At 38.7% G+C, this 21,457-nt stretch overlaps 1 protein-coding gene across 26 annotated transcripts in view; it reads right to left on the bottom strand.

Moving 5' to 3' along the window:
• PBRM1 (polybromo 1) overlaps window positions 1-21,457 on the bottom strand; it is a 105,931-nt gene that overhangs the window by 42,006 nt on the left and 42,468 nt on the right. For 15 of the 26 annotated variants that reach the window (XM_036878173.2, XM_036878175.2, XM_057486604.1 and 12 more), the window contains 7 exons: window positions 17,929-18,142; window positions 14,852-14,993; window positions 13,641-13,738; window positions 11,502-11,546; window positions 5,827-6,103; window positions 3,164-3,269; window positions 892-1,534 (listed from right to left, as the gene is read on the bottom strand). In XM_036878173.2, the coding sequence (XP_036734068.1) occupies window positions 892-1,534; window positions 3,164-3,269; window positions 5,827-6,103; window positions 11,502-11,546; window positions 13,641-13,738; window positions 14,852-14,993; window positions 17,929-18,142 (1,525 nt within the window). Of the gene's footprint in view, window positions 1-891; window positions 1,535-3,163; window positions 3,270-5,826; window positions 6,104-11,501; window positions 11,547-11,681; window positions 11,698-12,429; window positions 12,521-13,640; window positions 13,739-14,851; window positions 14,994-17,928; window positions 18,143-21,457 lie in introns of those variants that run through there. The other 11 variants (XM_036878172.2, XM_057486621.1, XM_057486586.1 and 8 more) reach the window with 3 other exon arrangements.

Below are 21,457 nucleotides of genomic sequence, written 5' to 3'. Positions count from 1 at the left end.
AGAAGGGTTAGAGATTCTCCACATAAAGGGCTTAGCACGGTGCTTTACAAGTAGCAGGGGCTTAACAAGAACAGTAAATGTTAGTGTTAATTTTTCTTTCAAGATCCAGAGCAGCGGCAGGCTTCACAGATTCCCAGCTCAGATTACCCCACACCTACTACGTAAAGGTCTACCTCTCAGTGTGACAGAAGGTAAGCTCTAGGAAGGTAGAGCTGGTACTGTGAACTTTTTAGAGGACCCCAAGGCTCCAGGAGCACACAGAAGACACACTGTAGTTGCTGAATGGAAACTTTCAACAACTGAATATTCTGTAGTTAGGAGGCAAAGACACACCACAAAATTAGAAGGGAACTTAAGTTTGAAACTTAAATATGGTTACTTCTTTTAGAACATTTAAGGTCTGCAGAAGACACTAAAGAACTAATCTAGGGTTTAAAAAAAGAAAGAAGCCCTTTTTTAGGTACTTGAAACAGCCATTTTTTTAAGTTAGTCTAACCTCAGATCAGTACCTTAGAGCTATTTTAATTTATTTAAAGCATGCTTGAATTGACCTCATATTTTAAAAGAAAATCATGTTACTATTTCTAGTTACAGGCATTTTATCCCTTAAAAAAACATGTCTGTGAAAGGCTGTATTTTATGAATTTATGCTTTTTAACAGATATTCAACTTTGTCTGCTCCTCCTTTTCACTGGCCCTAATCTCATTGACTTAGTAATGAGCTTTTTCTCCCTCACAATATACTTGCTTTCCACAAGTTTTAGCTAATTAGAATTTAAAATAGCGCCCCACCAACTGTAATCATGTACCTTAGCCAAAATAGTGCATCAAAGCAGAATTTTTAGCACTAAAGAGCATACATTCTCAAAAAGAAGTGGCTTTGGAACATACCTATTCATCCTCCTTGCCCTTTCCAGTACTTCAAACATATGCTCTTGAAATAAATCAAGCCGCCGGTAGCGATTACTTTCAACATTCTTCCTAATTATGTCAAAAGTAAGAGGAGGTTTGTTGGGAAAGCTGGGATCCACAGCAGGAATTTCAGCTAAGGAGTCACTGTAGCATCTTCCCTCATCATCCTGATGACTCATGACTGACACAAAAAGGTTGTGGATAAGCTCCTGAATCAGCAAGGTCACATTGGGGACATGAGAGTCCTCATCTCCCTCTAGGTCTCTCCGAGTTTCAAGCAGGACTTTGTGAAGGACGAGGGCATCTTTGTAGATCAAAGATTCAGGCTCATTGTATGTACAGGCATTGTTGAACATCATGACAAAGTCCTCAACCATGGAGTCTATATCTTGGTATTTGTTGGCCATCATGTGACTTCGGATTTTTTCCATGTCCATGGGCTTTTTAATGGTCAGATAGTAGTCAGGCAGTTCGGATCTGGAGGGAAGCCTCAGAAATATGGCACTGAGGCGGCGACCCCTTTTATCAGTATAGTTCTTTACAGCTTCATAGACTTCATTCAGTTTTTGCTGCATTGGAGTCATGTATTTTGATTTTTTAGGAGAAATGCCACTCTTCCTACCTAAAGGGAGAGAATCAATGTTAAATGGACAAAATGAAGTAAATCAATCCTTGCCAAGCTGAAATGTTATCTAATCTTTAGTGTTAACTTGCTTTTACAAGAAATAAGGGTGGAAAAAATTAACTGACATTACAAGGAAGTGAACCAACTGGTTCAAAACTAGTAACTGATCAAGAAAGTGATCTGATTTCTACAGAGTCAACGGTATAAGGGTAAAAGAGCAAGGGGGGTTGTTCCAGGTTATGATTTTAAGGGCATAACAATCAAATATAATATACAGAACTTAGACCCTGATTTGAAGAAACCAACTGTAAAAGTATATTTGTTAAGACAATCAGTAAAATTTGAAAATCTGTCAAGTAATAAAACAAGAAACCAAGAAATTGCTAATTTTGTTGGGTGTCATAATGACTTCACGGTTATTTATGAAAATATTTGCATATTTAGAGATGCCCATTGAACAAGGTAGAGATGAAATTATTTGATTGAATTTGCTTTAAAATATCTTAGAAAAAAAGAGAAAAGTGGATATAGGAAATAAGTATGGCTCAATCTTGATAAATAAAATGCAGAGGTAACAGGTATACATAAGGGTTTATTGTACCATTCCTTTTATTTGCAAATGTTTGAAATTTTTCATAACCTAGAGAAATGAAAAGGAAATTAACATTACATGTTAAAATCTCCTTTCCCAAAACTATAAAAAAAAATGTATTATTTATATATATTTAAATAATGACCGTTAAACTCTCTATCCATCCATTAATCACCTATTGTTTGGTTCCTAACTCAATTTATGGAATTCTAGTTTTTAAAGGCATTGTGTCCCTAAAAAAGTAGAATAAAAGGTTCATTTCTGAGAACCTTCCATATGCTTTTACAATTCCATGAAAAGATAAATAAATGCCTTAACAAGAAGGAATCATCACTTAGCAATAAATTATATCCAAAGGTATTATTAAATTCAATCTATAGTCATATCATGTAAAAAAGCAGGGTCTGTTTTTCCCTTTGTAGCAAATATGGCTCTAACGAGGACCTGACACCTCTGTCATTTGCTTGGTGGTTATTTTATTTATATATTTTAAGTAAGGAAGAAACCTGTTGTTTAGCCCAATGGTATAACTTACTCTTATTATCTTCTCTTCCCCCACAGTTTTTAATAAAACAACCAGCCACAGACAACATTCAAAAGATAGCTGAGTCGACTGACAGTACAGTGGCTGGACATCTCCAACTTCTCAAATTCTGTCGAGAAGGAGCTTCTGGGATTCATTTTTAATTCTAATAATCAGCAAACAAACAAACACACACACACAAAAATCGGCCACAAGACTCTTGCAGACATCATATGGAGAACAAAATAACATTTGCTATTTAACATTTACAAAATGTTCACTGCATTCAAGAAATAAAATAAAACCTTGGGCATTATATTCTATTCTACAAGGGCTTCCCACAAGTTTAACTACTTAAAATACAGAAGAGAGCATTTGGGAGGAGGGAAGAGCCTCCATGTAGGACTGCAAGCTCAAATACATTGACCAATTCACTGAATATTATTTCAGTAAGTCAGTAATCTATCCCTGACAGACTAAACCGAGTGACCAAAGTGTGAGGCTGCCTTACTCAGCTTGAGTTTGGGAGAAGCCACGTCATCATCATCAGGCAGCGGGCCCAGCTCTTTCCTCTTATCCTTGAGTAACTTCTCAAGGATGTGTGCATCGTTGTACACCTGTATTCCATAAATATATTTACAATTATTTTCTAAAAAACTTTCAATTGAAGTGTTATATGCATCCATAAACAAGTCTGAAAAACACAGGTTCAGATAGTTGAGAGCTAAGTAAGTGAAGCCTGAGAGCACCCAGAGCAACAAAAGCCCACCGTGTGGGCGGCCCAGGCTGCCGCCGACTGGCTTCTGGTGGCTCCGGTGCACAGACGCGCACGCTCAAGTTTGAAAGCCCAGGAGGAGAAGCACAGCAAGTGTTCACAGAAGTTCTGAAATGTGTTTACATGTCTTCTTTTCTTTATAAATCTCTCTTCCACTGTACCCTCAAGGTTCTTAGCTTGATGGAAATTAAAAATATCTGATAATTTGGAGTAATATCTCAAATACTGTTAAACAGGACTTAACATCAGCCAAAGTTCACAATCTGGAATCTGATCTGTGAACAGCAACAAGCCCTGCTTAGGCTCTCTCTGAAGACTAAGCCAAGGGTGGTAATGTATAGCCAAGAACATGGTTCTCACTTAATACTCTGTCCACAGGCTCTCTACTCCTTGACTGCCACCAGGGCAGCAGGGCCGAGCGGGTAAGTAACCTCTTTTCTTTGATCACCTCTCTTAAGGGTGGTTTTTTCCCCTACCAATGGCAGACCAAGAGGTCTATCAGGCAGTGATGCTCAGGATGCTCAGGACGGTGCAAACCGCTTGCTAGAGCCATTACTCTGACCACAAGCACCCTTGGAGCCTACTTAATTCTATATTCAAATGTGATACCAGAAGAAAGGAAATATAAGTGATTATATATATAGATATTTTTTCTGGGGGTTTTAAAGGAAACTCGAAATGATATAGGCACCCACACCCATGTTCACTGCAGCATTATTTACAATAGCCAAGAAATGCAAACCTAAGGTAAGAAAAAAACCCAGGAACAACATGCTCTGTAAACACATTCACACAGGAATATTATTCAGCCATAAAGAAGAATGAAATCCTGCCACTGGTGACAACATGGATGGACCTTGAGGACATTATGCTAATTAAAGTAGGTCAGACAAAGAAAGCCAGATACCATATGATCTCACTTATATCTGGAATAAAAAAAAAACACCCCAAAAACAAAAAAATCCAAACTCACAGAGAACAGATGGGTGAATGCCAGAGGCAGGAGGTGGGGATGGGCAAAATGGAAGCACTGGGTCAAAAGGTAGAAATAAATAATTCAGTTTTAAAACAAATAATTCACAGGGATGTCATGTACAGCATAGTAACTACAGCTAATAACACTGTATTGCATATTTGAAAGTTCTAAAAGAGTAAATCTTAAAAGTTCTCATCACCAGAAAATACATTTTGTAACTATATATGGTGACAGATACTAACTAGACTTACTGTGGTGATCATTTTGCAATATATACAAAATATGGAATCACTGGTTCAATAACACAACGTTAAAACTAATATAATGTTATGTTTCAACTGAAATTAATGTTACTGAAACTAGTTGAAATAAAAATAATGTTATAGACCAAGTATACTTCAGTAAAAAAATAAAGTAGATAAAGGATGTGGATATGAAATAGAAAAAATATCAAAAGTAAGAATGGATCTTAGATATACCGATAAAAAACTGAAAATTAAGATGTTTCATAACAAAATCAATTATTTAGAGGTACACTTAGGGGAATAACCTTCTTCTTATATATTCATTCCATCTTAGGGACTACCCTTGGAGAGAGATGGCTGGCTATTGAGGACAGTAATAATGATGATAAAATATTTTAATGCCATTGGCTTTTCTTCAAGTGCTTATTCAATACCACGCACTGTACTACATGCTCTGTATGCATATCTCATTTAAATCCTACAACAACCCTGATGCAAGTACTATTATTATTCCTAATTTACAGATGAGGAAATTGAGGCTCAGAAAAGATAAGTTACTTATATAGGGATTTACAGAGTAGGATTCAGATCTAGGATGGATGTCAGATTATAGAATATGAAAATTTAATCTTTATAATGGACTGCCCCCCACTTTATTTATTTTTATTAAAGTATTATTGATATACACTCTTATGAGAGTTTCACATGAAAAATAATGTGGTTACTACATTCACCCATATTATCTTCCCCATGATCCCCCCCACACCATGTGTGCCAATCATAATACCCCCAATCCCCTTCTCCCTCCCTCCCCACCTGCCCTCCCTCACCCCTCCCCTTTGGTAATGCTAGTCCCTTGGAGTGAGTCTGTGAGTCTGCTGTTTTGTTGCTTCAGTTTGCTTTGTCTCTTTATACTCCACAAATGAGGGAGATGATTTGGTATTTGTCTTTCTCCACCTGGCTTATTTCACTGAGCATAATATCCTCCAGCTCCATCCATGTTGTTGCAAATGGTAGGATTTGTTTCTTATGATACTGTCCCCCACTTTAAACAACTAAGGAAAGACAGTGTTAAGATAGTCACTGAGAATAAGGCCTCTAGATGTCTCTCTAAAAATGCATTACTCTCTGAGCACCCAAAGGAAGCACGCCACCCTGGGACTGCCCCACATCCTTACCTGGGAGCCCTCCTCGTTGTAGTGCCTGGCATTCCGAAACATCAGCTTCATGTCTTCTATCATTCCCTCCTCCCCTGCGTATTTGTCATTGCGGATGTTATGCTCAATTATTTTTAAGTCCATTGGCTCCAAGATGATTTTATAATAATCAGGATAGTCTTTTTTGGATGGCTTAACCATAAATAAATCACAAAGTCTTCTGCCTGAACCTGGCTCACGAGCTTCAAGAACAACATTGAATAAGATTTTCATGCGCTGCTTTCTTATATTCTTTTTACTGTTGAGGAGGAGGCAGAAGGGGGAAAATGAGGACAGGTTCAGTTTTTTGTCTACAAGGAAGAATGTAAAACAATTTAATCTTGTGGGCAGGTGCTTCAGAATGATTATAATATACTGATTATATATGCCACCAACACAATAAAAATGTTGGAAACTATAAGCAACTATTGGAAATTTCCAAAATAGCTAAAACATAATGACTCTGGCAGGAGCAGCCAATGAACACCAGACAAACTTGTTTAGAATGTTTATGAAATTCAATGCTTGAAAAAAAATCTTGACACCGGAAGAAAATGAAAATCTATTATCAACCAAAATATACTTTTTGTTTTAAGAAGAATAGAGCAAATGCAGAATAAAACTATGGATTCCCTATTGTTTCTAACAGTCTTCACTTCAAAAAACAAAATGAAAAACCAAGAAACTACACACACACAGACACACAAGCATTCCATCTCTTAAGAGCCATTCTCAATACCTGCATATCCTGGGAACCAGAAAACAAAGGGAGGCTGTTTGCCACACTCATGTCTCTATAGTGGGTACAGGCTTGCCTGCCTTCCTCCTGTCAGGGCAGTCCCTGCTCTCTCCCTCCAGCATAACCACCCCACAATCTCAATGTAGCTTAAAGACTAACAGGTCTGTGGTTCATCTGTGCTCTTGAGCAAATTTTCATCCTTGGTATGAATGAATCTCTGTCCTGTTCTCCAAATTCCCCCAGTGAGATGTGATGCTAAGAAACATGGGAATGGTATGAACAAAGTACCAGGGACCACAGATCAGGACCGTTTCCTAACTGTTAAGGAAACTGGCCCAGTAAACAACTTGCCCAAAGTGAATTGTTCAGTGAATTATTAGAAGAGGTATCTTCTAATATGACTCCTGGCCTACTGCTTGCATGTCTTTAGGACACTGATTAAAAATATTCTAGCCAGACTCAAACCAGCAGTCTCTAAGTCTCAGGCAGGTAACAGAAAGAAATGACTTACGACTTAATTTCAATTTGACAAACACTTACTAAGATCCTATAATGTAGTACTTACAAGTAAATCTTTTTATCTGTTTCTTATCTTATAAATGGAAGGAAATTCATTCCTGTACCAAACTATGTATGTAGTGTAATGGGTCTCCTAGTTTAGTCCTCCAACTATTCACCCTACTGCTGGGTCACGAAGAAGCCAAAGGCCAGATGTTTTCTCTCCAAAGTTCAAAATAAGCTTTAAAAAAAACAAACAAACTCAAATAAAGAATAATTAAGGTAAGAAAAGAAATTATCCTTAAGTCAAGATTTTAAAATGCCTCAGAAACTCTGTCTTCCTAGCATCCTGGAGCTAAGGTAACCTGAATGTGACTCAGGCGGGAGGGACAAGAACCTGCTTCCTAGGGCTGAGACCATCTCAGCACCGCGTCTCTCTCACTCTGCTCGTTTCCCTTCCTGCCATTTCCTCCCCTCTCAGTGTTTCTGTGCCTCTCTGTAAAGCAAGTGATTGTCAGAGGACTGCAGTCGGGGAGGAGCTGTACCCAGTGGGAACTATTTCTCCAAACAGGCACCCTGGCTGAAGATGTGAGAAGGCGAGTTCACTCAGTGCTGGACTTTAGCAGGTGGACAAGGGGAGAACCTGGGATGAAGCTCCAAAACCACACAGCTCCCCATTGGGGCAGATTGGGACAGATTGGGACAGACGCCTAACCTTCAGGACGTGTCCAAAGAAAAATTCAGAACCTTAATCTGAAATCACAGAAACCTAAATTTAAAACTACCATGTAAAAAAAATCTATACTTAGAACTACCAAAGTTCAGAAATGTTTTTTTCTGGGTCTCACTTGGGGTTGAACTTCAAAAGGAAGACCCAGGAATTCAATTTTGAACCCTGAGCTTCACAGATCTCTTTAGTAGTCAATTCAAAGTGAAATCACCCCATGTTCCAGCAGTACCGAGGCCCTTACTGGACCGTGAGGCCAGGCTACTCCCTCCCTAGCTCGGGTGGGCTGTCCCGACCTCCAGGAGGCTTTTCCCTATGAAGCTACAAATGCTCTAAACCGAGAGTGAGTCTGGGAAGATTTTCATGAGCTTTTTAAAGAGGAGGGAAAACTTTTAACCGAAATTTAGGGGAAAAGTCAACAAAGTAAAAGAAGGGTGATTGGTTCATTTTTCCAACTCCAGTAACTCTGATACTAGGCAGCTTTGAATGGGACATAACCAAAACGTCAAATCTATCCATATTTAAGAAACTGTTCTAATAACTGAAATGTACTCTTTTAGGACTTGCAGTACTAATATTATCTTTTCTCCATTTGCATCATTCTCTCTTTAAGTGGTTTCCATTCTCAAAGGCAAGTAAAAGTTTTATTATTAGGGTCATTTATGATCATCTCTGAATAAATCCAGTTTTGTTATTTTGTTTACATTTTTCTTGATCCTTACTATGCCCATCCCTTTTCATCTAAAAACCTCATAGCTAAACTTCACAATTTTTATAGTAAGTATTAGCTTGCGTGGCTGGTGTATTTGCTTTATCTTTTTCCAATTTGGATGCTGAATTGCCTTATATTCATGACTTTTCAAAGTAACTTCAAGTACTTTTTGAAATGAGATGCCCTACATTACAAAAAGACAACTAGCACATTCCCCTATTTGAGACTTTCTACTGTTTTTAATGTTGCTTTGCTTTTCAGACTCTTCTCTATGCATCCTACTTCTCTTCCTCTCTCAGACCATTAACTGTGAACAGTTTTGTACTCTTCCCCATTTGGGGATAGGTTCATAAAATTAAATCCCAGACCTGGTAACTGGCATGCCCTTCTTTTTTTTAATCAGCACTTTAGAATACACTAAAGTAAAATACATCTTAGGGGAGTTCAAAACCAGGGCTGTTCTTCATTGTGCATTTAAGGTACCATACTTAAGGGGATGACAACTCAGATCTAGGTATTGTAACAACTCCACAATTGTAGAATTTTAGAATTTGAGATGGACTATAAAGGGTCCCGTGCTAATAATATATTACAGCAACTTTTTAATGAGTGAAAGTCAAGTGTCTTGAGAAAAGCATACTTTTTCTAACTTGCATAAAGATTATGAGCTATAAGAGGCTCTGTTCTGAATCCCTGATTCCCAACAGCACCACCAGCACCATCCTCCTGACCCCCAACCCAGCCTGACACCCTGGCACCACTGTCACTTTTTGCTGCTCTTAATCAAACACCGAGTTTTAGAGGACCCGCACAGCCCTTATATCCAGATCTGACCTTCCCTCTCAATTTTTCACACCACAGTGCTAGTCCTAACCCTCATGCTTTGCGGCTACTTTCTCAAATGTCCTTATCATTATTTTCCTTCTGAAGCTATTTTTTTTCATCTTTCTATCATTATTCTCATTTTGGATTATTTTCCTAAAATGGAGACTTGAGGGTTCTTTTGAACATGAATTGAGATAATGGATGTCAAGGAAATTTGAAAATTGAAAAGCACCATACAAATATGGAAGCTATTATTTCTTATTATAGATATTCATATTTGCATATATACAAAATTCCTATTTATAGTTATAGCTGACACTTCCACCATGTGCCAGGGACTGTGCTAAGCACTATAATCCACACTCTCATTTAATCCCGGAGCTCTGGAGAACCAGGTATGATTGTTATCCCAACCATGCAGATGTAAAAATGGAGGCTCCAAGAGGTCAAGGGAATACCTATGGCCATTAAGCTGAGACTCAAGAACTGAGGCTTGAGCCAGCTGGCCATCGTCAGGCTGCTTTTATCATGTCTCCCCCTTACCCAAGCCAGTGCTCCCCGACGGCCTCTCTAATGAAAGCAAACCCTGTTCACAGGCTTGAAGGTCTTGCAGCATTTAACCCCCTGGCCTGCCTGGGGTGTCAGTGGTGCCTGCTGTGAAGCTGAGTGAACCCAAAGGTTCTTTCTTTTATAAGGTTTACTACATTCCATCTCCAGGTCTTCAAGGAATAAAACCTTTTAATTCACCTTTTCTAATGCATTTTCCCAGACTATAAGATCTGACTAAAAACAAAATGAAATCCACTGAGCCTTAATATCAACAGGACTACTTCCAGAAAATTATCAGAGCTACATTTATTGAGTATTCACCACATCCAGGTCAGGGCTTTACACACATTACCCAGTCAGGCCCTCACAGCAATCCTATGCGGGGAATGCCATCAACTCCTTTTTCAGATGAGGTAATTGCGATGAGGCTCAGATTGCAGAGCTGGTAATAACAATGGGGCTGAACTTGAGCAGCCAAGCTCCGCACTTGGGGCTGTAACAGTACTCCAGGAGGCCCTGCATTTCTATTTCTACCACTACCCAGACTGAGTGCCATACACTAGAGGGATAGAAAAGAAACGTAACCCATGGTCTTTTTCTTGAATTTACTATCTAGCCGAGAAATTTTTCTTAAGGAAAAAGATTAGGAAGAAGATAATGCTAACACAGTAATTTTGGAGAGTGAACTACATCTGGTAGCAACATGGAGATAACTTTAGAACACCTGACTTGCAAGGAAAAGAATGACAGGGAAATCTTATTTCCTAAAGCTATTTGGGCAGTCATGCAACATTTCTATACAACTACGCAGTCGTGTACCTTACATAATCATTTTACTACAGTGCTCCCATATCATTTGTTTCAACCTGCCTCTTTTCCTAGTCAGTACGTTCCATGTGGGTAGAAGTGATGACTAACATTCTCCTTTACGACCTATAAGAGCAGAGTCTGGTGTTCTGCAAGCAATGGACACTCCATGAATGGCAGATGGCAGAGGTGAAAATAAAAGCAGCACGCAGTAACTACTAGGACTGTACCAGGGCAACTCAGGCTATTTTAAAATCACAAGTAACGTGCAACAGAATGGATATTTTTGAAGAAATAAAACATGGACAAAATCAGAGACTGAAGTAATGTATTCATGCTTGAGAAGCACTAGCCCAAGACATAGGTGCCAACACAGACTGATGTCACCCGGACCATTGACATTATTCTGATCCTTCAACTGTTCCCCAACTTGCCAAAGTATCCCTGAAAGGCAGCTAGCACCCGCCAGCCCCTGGCCACCAGCAACACCACCAACACTCTCAGCCTCTGCCTTCTGCTGCAGGAGCACAGCCACCATGACTGGGGATGGGGTTGCTCCCCCTGGCAAAGCCAGCAACAAATTAAAGCTTCTGAACACATCCAGGCTAACTCTGAACTTATTTTACTAGCTATAGTTCTAAACTATACTGCTTTTTTTTTTTCCATAAAGTAAACGGGCACCCAAATGAAAACCGTTATTTCACATGCTTAAGGCTTCACTTTTTACCTAACCAGTACTGACCATGCCACAGAAGTTATACTTTAAAAGATATATTTATGCATAAAAAAGGACTGCACACCTGGAGAGCCTCCTGAGACCCAACATCTCACTGTCAAGAGTGTTCCTGGGAAAGCAGAAACAAACATTACATGTGAAAAGAACAAAACAAGCATATCAGAGGGTCATGTATAAACCAAATATGGTTGAGAAAAAGGATTATTCAATCCAAAGGATAAAAGATATTAAGAATACTTGAAACCTTTCAACATGGAAGGCAGCAGGTGGGTTTTTGGATAGCAGGGTAGGGGAGAAGGATGCAGTCCTAGAATGAAGAGAACATACCCACATTAATTTTTTTCACACCCTTTTATACTAAAAAAAAAATCAAGGGAAAGATAGAGCCATACTTGGGAGTCAAGTAGTACTTGGAAAACTTGGCCCTGACTTGTCTGGATAGGTTTAACCTACCAAACTGCTGTGTTTGCCTGAATTCTGGAGAATTCTGTTTCTTTTTAAACATCTTACACACTACCTTCTAAAAGGCTTATTATGTTATTTCCTTTCTCATTGTCCAAAGTATAGGACTTGCTTCTCTCAACTTCTAAACGTCCACTCATGCCTATAAATCAAACCCAGGTGTGCCCTTTCATTTCTTTGGCTATGGTTTACACTTGTTCTCTTATTTGTGTGTTTCCCTTTATTATACAAAACACTTCCTAGGAAGCCTGTTTGTAAAAAGACCTTTTTTCTGAAGTGGGATTTTTTTTTTACTTTAGGAACATTAATACTTAGTTTTCTTTTTATGGGAGGTTTCAGAGTAGTAACTTGCATTTAATCTGCTTGGGTTGTCCCACAAAATTCAAGTAGACACAGAGACAAGTAATTTTTAAGGATGTGGTCTGGGGTAATGCTTCCTTAGACCTGTCTTCTTAAGACTCAACTGGTTTAAGAGCTCTGTTCGCCTTCCGTGTCGGCACTGACTGCACCATCGCTTTTCCCTCCGTTACCTTCTTTTGCCTGGGAAGTTTTTATCTTTGATTGGTGACTGAGCTGGAAAACACAGGTGATGCTGTAGTGGTTACATAATTATACTCAAAGATGTTCTTGACTTGATGTCTCTGATCTGGTTTCACATTTTTCCTCCGTTGTCCCTGGTATAACAAGGAATTAAGAACTTGGAAGGATGAAGTTCACAGGCCAGTGACGGAGGAGACTGACATCTCAGGGTGCACCATCAATTGTTACCACGGCATAGAAGAGCAAAGCTATTTTCAAAGCTAAAACAATTTTCCCAAATGCTATTTACAAGAGGGAAAGACAGGACAGCTTCTCTTTTCTAAACCACTTTTTTAAAACCTCTGATTTGACTGGATCTATTAATGTATGAACAGAAGTGTGTCAACAGTTACCATGACTTCTGCATTCAGCTCTGAATGTGTCAAACCCGCTATTAGCGATTAGTTTATTCCTTGTTTCAGGGATCCTCCCTGGACTGACTGCTGCTACAAAGATGGCAGGACAGTGAAGGCTGAGGGAGAACATGGTGTTCCACACAGATCAAGCCAGAGAAACTCCGTGCAGGAGGCCCAGACAAAAGAGATGGTCTTGTATGATTCTTTACAGGAGTCCAGCTTCAGAACCTCATAGTAAGGTCCCCTTCCACAAAACCCGTGAGAGAAAGGAAGGGTAGGGAAGTTGAAAGAAAGATTAGAAAGAAAAAAATCAAACTAGCTTAACATATTATGAACTACAAGAAGTTATGACTTGGTATTTTACAATCTGACATCCTTTGAATGGTTAATAAAGATCTGATTAATGAGGAAAAACAAAGCATAAGAGTAATTAATCACTCACTTCACTGCAGCAGTAGTACCGAATTTTTGTTAATTCACCATGTAGAAATTACATAACCTAGATTAAGCGGCACTCTTAAAATGCCACATTAAAACAAAATAATCTGCACAGCAAAAAGAAAAACATGTTCTAACATGTTTTGCCAAGCTACATTAAGTAACTATCATTGTTAAAAGCAATATGGTATTTGTACCAAAAAAGTGCTAACTGTACAACTCACAAATGAATTCTAAAAACGTGTCATCAAATGTTCAAAGCTTTTAAGAGAATTCATACTTCATAACTGAAAAGAATTTTTTTCCTGCACTTATCTAAAGCCAGGAGAAGCCGAGAAGCTGTCCCCAGCTCTGAGAAAAGCATATACCTTTTTCTTTTGGCACTTCCAGCGTCAGAGGGGGCTGATGAAATCATGCTGTCCCCGTCCTCGATGTCATCTCTCCTGGCAAGCTCCTTCTTCTTTGCCTGAAACACAGCAGATCCCGGTAGTCAAGCTCACTCTATGGAACACTCCTAGAGAATATGGATATTACAGAGCAAGCCATACCAGATTCACCCAGAAAGACACAACCACGCGTAGGACGTAAAAAATTCAAGTCTTTGAACATTTTCAATAACCCAATTTAACAAAACCCTACATGACAGAAAAGTAGGTTAAAAAACGGATCCAGAGAGCTGAGGGATTAACACAAGCTAAACTATACTCAAGGCCACAAAGGGAATCGCCTTGCTGAGAGCACAGAGGCAGGCTGCAGGGCAGCCCCTTCTGGAGTAAAGCCTCTTGTATGTGAAGATGGCCTTTGGGACCCTGGACTTCTTAGGCAACAGTGTGGCTAAGAAGAAAGTTTCATGTGAGAGATGAAAGAAGATTTTATTTTCATCACATTCATTTTTAAAGACCTTCTGCCAAGCAGAAGAAAGTCCAACCACATATAGGGAACACATACAGAGTACCAAAAAGGAGATTCTTGAAATCCAGTGTTGACTTCACCAAATGAAGATTCTAAAGGTGATCTAAAACTGCTTTTGTTGCTTCCTTGCTCTAAGATTCTCTTCCCAGAAAGGTTCTACCAAAAGCTGACAGGTAGACAGAGTTTGTATTTCCTATCTACGCCTTGTCTCAAAACCCCTAGATGACCTATGACCTGAGACACCCTCCAAAGTGTGCTCTCAGAAAGGATCTGAGAAACTCACAGGCATTGCACAATGATTAATTAGCCCCAAGATGTCCTTTCTCCTAGGGCCCATTTCACCTTATCAGAGACAAAATCAAGAACCAAAGAAATAAAATCTAAATGACAGAAAATCATGTGTAATTGAGGGGGAACTTCCTAAGAACTCTGAAATTACTCCCAGGGACAAATCCCTGCATCCTCCCCTTCCAGGGCCAACCCAATCTAAACTACTACTTCTAATCTACATGGTCCAGATAACTCTAAAAAAAAAATTGGCAGTACTTGTGGTTGAAATGGATAATGTGTAACGCTGGGAGAAATCACACATCTTAAAAGAACATACTCAAAATTTGTAAAATTATTTCAATTATACATACAGCTTAGCAAAACCAAAAATTCCTACCTGCATGACTTGTTGCAATTTTAGAACTCGCTTATAGATGGCTGAATTGGGAACATTATAGCGTTTGGCATTTTCAAACATTAAATTCAGATCACACTCCAAATGATCTAAAGTTTCATATTCTTGGTTCTTTAGCTTGGTTCTGTGGAAGACAAACACATGGCTAGACTTTCCCATTATGAAAATGTTATAAACCCTTCCCGAAAGTCCAGGGCAAAAAAGCCTGACAAGCAGTGGAGGGTATCTTTACTATTGATGGTGATCAGAGGCCTGCAGGTAACACTTTCAAGATTAAAGTGAGGAAGCAAAAGCACTATGACATTTAGGCAATATGACAGCTGAACTGAAAATCCAAAAGAATAAATTAAAACACTGTAAGTAGTAAGAGGACTGGTAAGGTGGTTAATTACAAAGCAAATATACCAGCAAAAATCCTAGTGAGAAAACCCTAGTGCAAACCCCAGAAAGAGACAAAAATCAGGGAAATGTTAAGCTACCTTAATGAAGAATCATGGTCATCTACCCATTTCTGAGAATAAGATGCCATTCCAGTTCACAAGGGTTAAAGAAAAGAGGAAGTCCTGGCAATACCATGAAGGAGCATTCAGAATAATATATTTACCTCCAGGGTGTTCTGTATGGACAGTGAAGTTGTCTTAAGACAGTAAATGAGAGGTGGGTATGTAGAGTCCTTTTACTACTGTCTCCCAATACAAACACCTGCAGCTAATTATGATGACTTAAAATAGAGGTTTGCTTACCTTACTGAAAAATTTTAAGAATTCCAGTATCTCCCTCAGATACTATGGCTAATACCAACACTGACTCTCCTACAGTCTCTATACACTTTGTACAAAGTGAAGTCACAGTTTACCCTAACTCTGGATGGCTTTAGACAGGCTGGACTTTCAAATTTTGACTGAAGCAGTTGTACACTATTCATCAAAATCACAAAAAGAGTATTAAGAACCACGATGTACATGAACAGTCTCACAGAATGAATGTAGAGATTCCAGACTTTTCTCTTAGAACAATCATCTATTCTGCATGTAAACTTTTACTTAAAATTTATCAAAACCACATGCAGATTACATGTAATGCTTAAAGAGATATGAATGTTAGGGAACATCTCTGGGAAGAAGCAAAAAGACCCAATTAAGCACAAACTCAGCTCTCACCCCAGCTGTGCAGTTAGCATCCAGAGTTCCAGTTACAGCCTCAGACTCATTCCTGCCAACTCCAAGAGTAATGTGCTGGGTGTCCTCAACATCCACAAAGACCAGAAAACCCAGACTTGTGAATGATACTAGAATCCATCTGCAGGTATTTATCAGATGGATGTTAATCAAGGAGGGAAGGGAAAAATGGGAGATAAAGTATGGAAAAGACAAGCCTCAGCACAACGGAAGGTGGTACATGGAGCCACGCTGTCTAGCTCCTGCTCACTTTTCCATTTTTTGTTGCTTTTGATGACACCCAACTATCCTCCTTCTGCCAACAAGTCTTCCTAGGACTGTGCTATACAATACAGTGGCCACTAGCCACATGTGGCTATTTAAGTCAGAACTAAGCAAAATTAAAATCTAAATCCACTTCCTTAGTCGCACTGGCCACATTACAAGAGCCCAGCAAGTCCCACGTAACTCGTGGCTGCTGTAGTGGACAGCATGGATAAAGCAACATTCCCACCATCACAGAAGTCCTCCTGGACTGCACTGCTGCTCTGGTGGAGAGCACAAGGGAACTCCTGTTGGGCACCTCCGGCTTGGCATTTGTGCCTGGAAGGAGGAAGACTACACATCCTAAGAGGTGACCCTTCAGAAGCTGAGTGTGCTACTGCCAGTCCTGCATCCCTCACACTCCCATACCTGTGTTCCAGACAGTTGTTAGAGTCCACTTAAAAGGAGGGAGGGGTGCAGAATTATTGGTCTAACAAAGCAAGTTTATATTGGAAAATTCTAACTTGGAAGAAGGTTGTAGGTAGGTGATTGACTTGGCTGAGGATCTGTCTTCTTTTGAACTAAATTAACTAAATAAAAAAAAAAAGACTGAGGGAGAAAAGAAACTAAGGACAAAAATTGTTCGATTAAAAGGGAACCTTTCACCATCTACGAGACTGTCATGAGCTTTTCCAAGCCAAAGATTTTAAAAGATCAATTTTTAGGCTATTTTCTTAATGAATGGCAGGCTTAATTTCCACGCTATTTTAAGAGGGCCAAATAAACTGATTTTCTATTTCCTACTTGTATACAAAATCTCCACAGTTTGGGTTAAATGAAAACATGAATCTTACTGACCAAATGATGAAAAGAAAGTTACAAATGCAAAACCATGAAACACACATTGTTAGCCACCCTTACTTCCAAGGATCCAGCAAGGACCAGAATTATCTCCCTGACCTAGCCCAGGTAAGATATTTTAACCTTCATCCTGTCTCTATCCAGTATACTGGGAAACCTAACCCACACTGTGGAATTACAAAACATCCTATTTCTTAATACTACTAATTTCTGACTATTTTTAATGATACCATGGTGGTTTAAGTATTCTGTCTGGCTGAATTCCCAATGATCACTTTAACATTTTCTGAACAGAAAAGGGAAACCAAGATGAAACACCTTTCAGGCATTGTTTCAGCTAATGAATTCCCTACCAGCTGACAGTGCTTATTCTGGGGGTTCAACCATAGGTACAAAATTTAAATACAGATGAACTGTTGGAATTAAAATATCAATAAAAAGTACAGGCAGAAAGATTTTGTACTTTGCTCAGTTGTTAGAAAATGAACAGTTAAATTTTGAGCTGCATAACTTTTATAACCTCTAATCGGACACATGAATGCCTCGCTGGAACAGCTTTTGTTTTTTGCCTCTTGACTCTATTGCAGGAAAAAGAATATCGTTTGTATTTAATCAAATTATTTCTCACTTTTCTTACAGGAGTGATATTCAAGCATTGTCAAGAGATGTGAAAACCATTTCTACCTTCAATACCTTATCTATTTTAGGAAGGAAGATGTGTGCAGGCCCAATCACAAGGAAACAGATTCATACTGAGTAATGTAAAAGACATCTTACCTGATTTGTTGTAGTGATATGGGCATTTTAATTTGCTGGTAATAATCAGGGTATTTTTTCTTTGAAGGCAAGTGGAAAAAGGGTTCAGCTATCAGCTGCCCTTGGTTATTCCGACAGCTCCTAACTGTGTCATAAAGCTGATAAAAAGGATTTGAAACATCCAGAAAAGATGTGATGCTCTCTGCTTCTGACTCTCCTTCTTCATAACGTGCAGCTGGAAAGACAAAGAGCATTTATAAGGGGAAAAAAGTAGCATACTTTAAAGCTCTTTAAACAAACTTCCAGATTAAGCTATATACATTTGAGAATACTTATTTTAAAAGAGTAGTCTCTAGCATTCATTAAAAATGATATTAGTAGTGCTTAATATAATTCTAAGTTTACTTAGAGGAATGTTACATAGAAATAAAATAGAACTAGAATAGAACATAACTAGAAAAAAGTACACTGTTTTAAAAGGTCACGAGTAGTTTCTCTTTTTTTAAATGTGACGTTTGCACAGACTTCTTGCTTAGTAAAGGAGCAGGTAGCCATTCACAGACCTCAGAACTAATGCAATGGCATGTAGTTTAGGGCTGATCCTGGCAGACTTCATTTCCTTAAATCTCTGTGACTTTTCCCCCTCATCTATATCACCCTTCAGGAATGATGTCTTCCCTTAATGAGGGAATTTTTAGGTAGAAGCTAATCATAAAAACACCCAAACAAACAAAATATACAATCATTTTTATAGAAATATAAAATATATTGCCCATTTCCTTAAATTCTTAAATGTGTAAAAGGGCAATAATTTAAATTTTTCTTCATGAATCAGGATAACCAAAATCCTTGTGTGTTCCCAGGTAAGAATGACCATCATTTACTGAGTACTTATGTGTTAGGAGCTTAACAGGCACCAGCTTCAGGTAATTCTAATACCACATAGAACAGTTACTGTAACTTCTCCAAGTGAGAAAACTGGGCATGAGAGGTTGATGGCTTGCCCAAGGTCAGCCAGCCTGTAAAGCAGGAGAGGAGATTTGGACCTCGTTATCCAGCTAGAAGCAAAGACAGGATTTGAAACTGGTCTTTTCTGACTCCACTAGCCCTGATCTTTTCCGTAAAGAGCTTACATATCTTTTGTTGGATTTATACCTAAATATAAGTTTTGTTGCTACTGTAGATTTTTATCTTTGAAAAAACTACACTATTTGTGGCTGATTCAAGAAATAATTTTTGTATAGTGATTTTCTGTCTAGCACCTTATTATTTTTATTAATTCTAATAACTTACCTATACAGTCTCGAGTAGAAAAGTCAAAAAACAATCTAACAGTTGCAACCCTTTAAAATCTTTTCTGATCCATATACCTTCATTGCTGACACAGTAGTAGGTTGGCTAGTACTTTGACCAAAAGAGGCTATATTTTTACTTTGCTTCTTATGGTAAGGAGAATGTTGCAAATATCTCTCCATTAAAAGTGGAGACACCCTTTATGAAGTGAGGAAAGATCGCCTTCTATTTCTAGTTTGCTAAGTATTTGTCATGAATGAGAACTGAAGCACTTATCAATCATCTGCTGAGCTAATAATATGGTTTTACTATTTTAATCTATTAATGTAGTGAATGATACTTTTATCTTTTCTAATATTGAACTGACCTTGTATTCCCAGAATAAACCCAACTGTGTTATCGTGTGTGTGTGTGTGTACTTAGCTTCCATATATACTGCTAGATACAGTGTGCCTACATTTTGTTTGGTTTTGATCTCTAGGTTACATTAGAGTCATAGAATGAACTGGAGAGCTTTTCTTCTATTCTTTGCAGAAGTTTGTATATAATTCTGTTTCTTACAAAGATTTCACATGAGTAACATTCACCCCTATTATCAAGTCCCCTCCACACCCCACTGCAGTCACTGTCCACCAGCATAGTAAGATGCTATGGTCACTACTTGTCTTCTCTGTGCTATACTGCCTTCCCTGTGACCTACCTATATTGTGATTGCTAATTATAATGCCCCTTGATCTCCTTCTCCCTCCCTCCCAACCACCCTCCACAAACTTTTCCCTTTGATAACTGCTAGTCCCTTCTTGGGGTCTTTGAGTCTGCTGCTGTTTTGTTCTTTCAGTTTTGCTTCGTTGTTATACTCCACAAATGAGGGAAATCATTTGGTACTTGTCTTTCTCCACCTGGCTTATTTCACTGAGCATAACACCCTCTAGTTCCATCCATGTTGTTGCAAATGGTAGGATTTGTTTTCTTCTTATGGCTCATTAATATTCCATTGTCTGTATGTACCACATCTTCTTTGTCCATTCATCTACTGGTGGACACTTAGGTTGCTTCCATATCTTGGCTATTGTAAATAGTGCTGCGATAAATATAGGGGTGCCTATCTTTTTGAATCTGGGATCTTGTTTTCTTTGGGTAAATTCCTAGGAGTGGAATTCCCGGGTCAAATGGTATTTCTATTTTTAGTTTTTTGAGGAACCTCCACATTCCTTTCCACAATGGTTGAACTAATTTGTATTCCCACCAGCAGTGTAGGAGGGTTTCCCTTTCTCTGCATCCTTGCCAGCACTTGTTGTTGCTTGTCTTTTCGATGTTGGCCATTCTAACTGGTGTGAGGTCATATCTCATTGTGGTTTTAATTTGCATTTCCCTGATGATCAGCATCTTTTCATGTGCCTGTTGGCGATCTGAATTTCTTCTTTGGAGAAGTCTCTGTTCAGATCCTCTGCCCATTTTTTAATCGGGTTATTTGCTTTTTGGGTGTTGAGGCATGTGAGGTCTTTATATACTTTGGATGTTAACCCCTTATCAGATATGTCATTTATGAATATATTCTCCTATACTGTAGGATGCCTTTTTGTTCTACTGATCCTGTCCTTTGCTGTACAGAAGCTTTTTATTTTGATGTAGTCCCATTTGTTCATTTTTGCTTTTGCTTTCCTTGCCCAAGGAGATGTGTTCAGGTAAAAGATGCTCATATTTACATTCAAGATTTTTGCCTATGTTTTCTTCTAAGAGTTTTATGGTTTCATGACTTACATTCAGATCTTTGATCCATTTCGAGTTTACTTTTGTGTATGGAGTTAGGCAACTATCCAGTTTCATTCTTTTACATGTAGCTGTCCAGTTTTGCCAACATCAGTTGTTGGAAGAGGCTGTTGTTTCCCCACTGTACATCCATGGCTCCTTTATCATATATTAATTGGCCATATATGTGTGAGCTTATATCTAGGCTCTCTAGTCTGTTCCACTGACCTATGGGTCTGTTCTTGTGCCAGTGCCAAATTGTTTTGCTTACTGTGGCTTTGTAGTAGAGCTTGTAGTTGGGGAGCATAATCCCCCCAGCTTTATTCTTACTTCTCAGGATTGCTTTGGCTATTTGGGGTCTTTTGTGGTTCCATATGAATTTCAGAACTATTCTAGTTTGTTGTAGAATGCTGTTGGTATTTTGATAGGGACTGCATTGAATCTGTAGATTACTTTACACAGGCCATTTTGATAATATTAATTCTTCCTATCCATGAGCATGGGATGT

This window comes from Manis pentadactyla, chromosome 1 (assembly GCF_030020395.1).
Source record: "Manis pentadactyla isolate mManPen7 chromosome 1, mManPen7.hap1, whole genome shotgun sequence".
Lineage (NCBI taxonomy): Eukaryota > Metazoa > Chordata > Mammalia > Pholidota > Manidae > Manis > Manis pentadactyla.
Note: the sequence above shows the minus strand (reverse complement) of the source record. Positions and strands in the feature narration are given on the sequence as shown.